Source organism: Papaver somniferum, unplaced genomic scaffold (assembly GCF_003573695.1).
Source record: "Papaver somniferum cultivar HN1 unplaced genomic scaffold, ASM357369v1 unplaced-scaffold_77, whole genome shotgun sequence".
NCBI lineage: Eukaryota > Viridiplantae > Streptophyta > Magnoliopsida > Ranunculales > Papaveraceae > Papaver > Papaver somniferum.
In genome coordinates, this window is record NW_020650637.1 from 220,348 (window position 1) to 225,283 (window position 4,936).

The 4,936-nt window shown below is 38.3% G+C and overlaps 1 protein-coding gene across 2 annotated transcripts; it reads right to left on the minus strand.

The window, feature by feature from the left end:
- Positions 1–468: 468 nt before the first annotated feature.
- LOC113344493 lies at positions 469–4,733 on the minus strand. Of its 2 annotated transcripts, none has more exons than XM_026588448.1 (6): positions 4,424–4,733; positions 3,146–3,652; positions 2,856–3,008; positions 2,103–2,777; positions 1,573–2,015; positions 469–1,263 (listed from the first exon to the last, which is right to left on the minus strand). In XM_026588448.1, the coding sequence occupies exons 1-6, from the start codon at positions 4,623–4,625 to the stop codon at positions 631–633; spliced, it is 2,613 nt and encodes an 870-aa protein (XP_026444233.1). In that variant the 5' UTR covers positions 4,626–4,733; the 3' UTR covers positions 469–630. The 2 variants fall into 2 exon arrangements, with proteins under 2 accessions (XP_026444233.1, XP_026444234.1); XM_026588449.1 differs by having other exon boundaries at positions 684–1,231.
- Positions 4,734–4,936: the final 203 nt, after the last annotated feature.

Sequence of the window (4,936 nt, forward strand, 5' to 3'; positions counted from 1 at the left end):
TGAAACGTTTTTGGTAACAGCTGTTTTGTAACTCTTATAAATTTCGTAACACTTGTTTTGTAACATTTGTATAACAATATTAATAACAGTTTAAGATCGGATGATTGAATTTGTTAGCAATCAACGGTCAAGATTAAAATTAAAAGTTTATGTGACGGCTTTTTGGCCATTTTCATGCCGTATTAGCCGTCAATGCGGTCGACTTCCATTCGTAGCAAAAAAGTATAATCTCTTGCTGCAGCAATAAAGATTGGGTGCAACAACAGATTTCTTGCTACATAAATTATCGCGACACTAGTAGGGGTTTATGCCATAACCTTTAGGTGCTGCAATATATTGAGTTTCTTGTAGCGCCATTCAATTGAATCAATTAATAATGAAAAGAAAACGTTGCATCCAATGCATTTTTAGGCCCCATAGTGAAAGTATAGAAGGGACTCACTTGGATCGTACCAATCAACTAAGATCTTCCGATTAACACTTAAACTTCATTACCTTCAAAAATTGTATATATTTTCACCAGATATAACGTAGCATACTTGCACTATCTCACAACCAATCCAAGAAGAACAGTAGGAAGAGAAATGAGAAGAAAATAAAAGCAATTGCAATATGTACTAATTAATCCGTTCAATTAACCTTACGCTTGGTAGTTCTTTGATGAAGTTTCGTAGGCCAATACGTAGAATGAATCATTTCAACAAACAATGGAAATAACAACCACACAAACAATGTCACTGGTATACAACCAAGCATTGCTATAGGAACTATAATCCATGCCAATCTCTGGCAAACCATAATATCTACTGCTGAACCAAAGGATATCATCATGGTGGCTAATGAAAAGAAGAGAGTTGAGAGACCTAGGATAAACTTTTGTGGTAGTGCTCTAAGAAAATCTTCTTCTGAATATCTTGATGTAAGGATGGCTAAAAACATAAGAATAGATGTAATGGAAGAGAAGAGAGCTAAGGCATCTGTTATTGCAAAGACAATAAATGAATTCTTATTCAGAAGGATTGGGAGGCCATTGATGTTTCTGTTAGCATCATTGTAACTACCACCAGGTACAGTAAAAGCGGCTGCGAACACTACTGTGGAGATAAGTGTTGCTACTAGCATACATGATTGTGACGTGTATCTCATCCATTTTTCTCCTTCTTTCACCAAGCCTTTGTGTTCGTCGATAAATATCTGTTGAGCAGTATATCCTTCTTTGTTTCTCACTCGCCTGTGCCTCTCAAGCAAAATAAATTCCACCGCCTGATTAAAATTATATAGGTTAGGGAAATAAAAACTTATATTTGCAGCACAAAGCAGCGAGACTGATTAATCTTAAGAAACACCAAAACTCTTTCTCATCTAATTAATGTGCTAGCTGAAGTAAGCGTAGGACGTAATTATACTCCCTCAGTCTCTCTGGACAAGAGTTACCATCATTTTTTCATTTTAGCGTAAAATAGGCTAAAATGAAAAAGTAATTCTAACTTTTTCCTAAAAATGGATGGAGTATATTATTAAGATATAAAAAATAGAATTCTTTTACTCCAAGGTGATCAGCCTATTCTTTACCTTGAACCACTGCATTTCTCGTTGCATCTGAAGAGCAGCCCCAGAGACCAAGTTTAATTGGGTAGAGGGTGCTATATTAGCAGCGTGGTGTAAGATAGAGTTACCTCTTCCATCAATTCTGTGATTCAGTTCATCCATATCTTCCTCGCTCTTTTTGCATAGGAAATTAAATACTTTTTCATTTCTTTCTCTAACAGCAATCTGCACCATTGATTGCCCCTCCATTTCAGACCAAATTAGGTAAGGGAATTTCTCGAGACACAGTTCTACAACTTCAGTTGTTCCGTTTTTTATAGCTGTCTTCATGAGGCTAGATGTTTTAAAAAAATCTAAAACATCTGACTTGTTCTTCGTCAGATCTATTTGTTCTAACATACTAGACACCAATTCAGAGGCTTGTTTGTTAATTAACTTCTGCTTGCGAAGTTTTTTAATAAGAGGAACTGTAAAAGAATAATCCAAGTCAAAGATAAATTTGGTTCGCTCCTTATAGATAATTGAGCTAATAAATAAGCTTTACTCAAAGTTACCTCGAGTTAAGCAAGTGACGGGGTGGACCAGGATGAGCTTTGAAATAATTTCTCGACACATTGTCAAAAAATTCATAGAGCTTCCCGTAAGGCGGTTCTCTGTGCCTGCTCTGTCAAGGTCACTGTCAGTCGTCGTGTCAGCTTGAGGAACTGTACTGCTGTCAAAGTTATCAGGAGTCGTCGTGTCCACTTGAAGAACCGTACTGCTTCCGCGTTCGTTATCAGGAGCCCCCACTTGAGGAACTGCTGTACTGCAAAGGTCATTACTACTAACGGTTAAGTCCATTTGAAGAACTGTATTGCTCCCAAGGTTAGAAGGTGCCGCTATGTCCAATTCAAGAATTGTATTTCTGCCAAGTTCATTAGGGGTTGCTGCATCCACTTGAATAACTGTGCTGCTGCTAATTCCATTAGGTGCGATGGTAGACACTTGAAAAACTAGGTTACTGCCAAGGTCATTTGGAGATGCCAAACCAACTTGAAGAACCGTACATCTGCTATTGTCATTCGAGGCCATTCCATCCAGTTGACCTGTACTATTGCCAAGGTCACTAGAAGCCGCTGTGTCGGTTCGACTTCCTGTATTTCTAGGAAGGTCTGTAGGAGCCGTAGGGTCCATTTGACAAGCTGTACTTCTGCCAGGTTCATCAGGGGCTGTCGTATCCATTTGAAGAACTGTACCGAGAAAAAGAAGATGTCAATTGAAACTCCAAACAGTAAGAAATCAAATTAGGATATAGTTACTGTACTAACAAGGGTAGATACGGTTCTGCCACCATGCTGTCTTATTTCCACTTCGAAAGGAAAATTGTCTCCGAACAAGCACTTCTAGTGCACATGCACCAGAGTCTTCGGTCTTCTCAGTGACTAAGTGAGGAAATCGTTGCAGAAGAGACAAATCGATTTCTACATGCAATTGAGTGGCAGACTATAAAACCAAATGAATCAAAAATGGGTATATTTCAACTCCCTGTGTTAATAAGAATTAGGATATTAAATAATTTATGCAAATATAATTCCGTAAATTTTCACTTGTTACGTACCGTAGAAATTAGAATCAATTAAATCACACAGGAGGGAAGCACCAAGAGGATCGGCGAAGACTTCTTTGTCAGAGGCCTGATAAAGATATTTCAAAAGCTCAGTTTGTCCATCAGAAACATACTTTGCAGCTGTGTGGAGTGGCACTCTTCCACGCTTATCACGTATTTGTGTCAAAGTGCCATTTTTGCCCACCATCAATTCAGCAACTTTGGTGTTTCCTTCCATGGCAGTGGTGTGAAGTGCTGTGAACCCATGCTTACTATCCTTTCGGTCAAGTGCTTCTGGTGGCATGAGTTGTATAAGGTTTTCCACAAACTCCCACTTTGTATGATCTGCAGCTATATGCAATGCTAATTCTTGATCGTTTGTGATTTCTACCGTCATCATCCCTGGATGATCTCTGAAAAATTGCTCAGCCCATCCCCAGTTGCCATCTTTTGCCGCGTCATATAGTTGCTGGTGTTCCGGGATAACATAGTGTCTTGAATGATTCCCTTCGTCTTTGACTGATCCAAATAATGAGAAAAGAAAACTAAAATAATATATATATACTGAATTTTCCCACTATTATATACTCTCTCCAATTCACTTTAGAGATGTTTTAGGGTTATTTTTAAGTTCCACATAGTTTTGATATCATCATCTAAAATAATGGAACGGAAGGAGTATCATTTTTCTTAATCTGTCTGAAAACTCCCAAACCATCATCTATTATGGAACGGAGGGAATCATTTTCCTTATTCTATTTTTTTTTACTGCCCGGAAGCTCCCAAACCATCAATTTTCTTATTCTATTTTTGATCCTCATGCTAGGAAAAAAGTTCTGGTTTCTGCTAGCCTATGTTGTATTAGGCGCTAGGCTAGGATAGGCGTCCAACCCTCCACCCAGCGCCTAGGGTGCCTAAGCCGCGCTTAGGAAAAACTAGAAAAATACAAAATTGGCGATACTTTGGCGTCTTGGGCGCTTAATTGTCTAGGCGTCCCTTTGGGGCCTAGTGGGCCTAGAACGCCTTGGCCAGCGTCCGGGGCGCCTTTTACAGCATAGCTGCTAGCTAGCTTAACGATGAGTTGTAAGTAACAAAGAACGCGAGGAAGTGAGGTCAACTGGTTAATTGTTGGCCAAGTAATATACTCAAAGATGCGCAAAGTTGGATATTGCAACCAACTCTGATAATAAATCAGGATACAGAAAGAAAAATAACCCAAGTTTGTATGGAAAGACCATTAACAACTCATAAAAACACCACTAGAGTAGAGCTTAGTAGTGAATTAATTACCTTGCTGTCCAGAGTCTGATGCGGGGTTATTACCAACTTCAACAGTCGTTCCATCATTATGATTTATTAGTGCTGATAATTTATTATCAACACTGGTTAAAATCGTTAACATTTGTTGTTGATAATTCACTTGAGATTCCATATGTTTTGCTTGAGATTCCAGAAGTTTTAAAAGAGTTGTTTCAGAACTACTACTAGCCATTATTTCTCGAACAGTAATCTGATAAAGCTGGCTTATTTTTTTGCGTGGGATCAATGATAATCAAAATAGTCGCTAGTAGTCGTTGGTAGGTAGAGTAATAATGAGAGAAGAATGATGAAGTGTATAAATAACAACATAAAAAGAACAAAGAGAACAAGATAGAAATATTCTAAACTCCACTAAAGATGGCTACTTGGATGGAAACTTCCGACTAACGAGAAGAATAGAATCATAGAAAAACAAAGGAAACTTCCGGTCCACTCATACACATTCTGATATTTGTTGGTAATCCACATCGAAAAGCCAAAGAA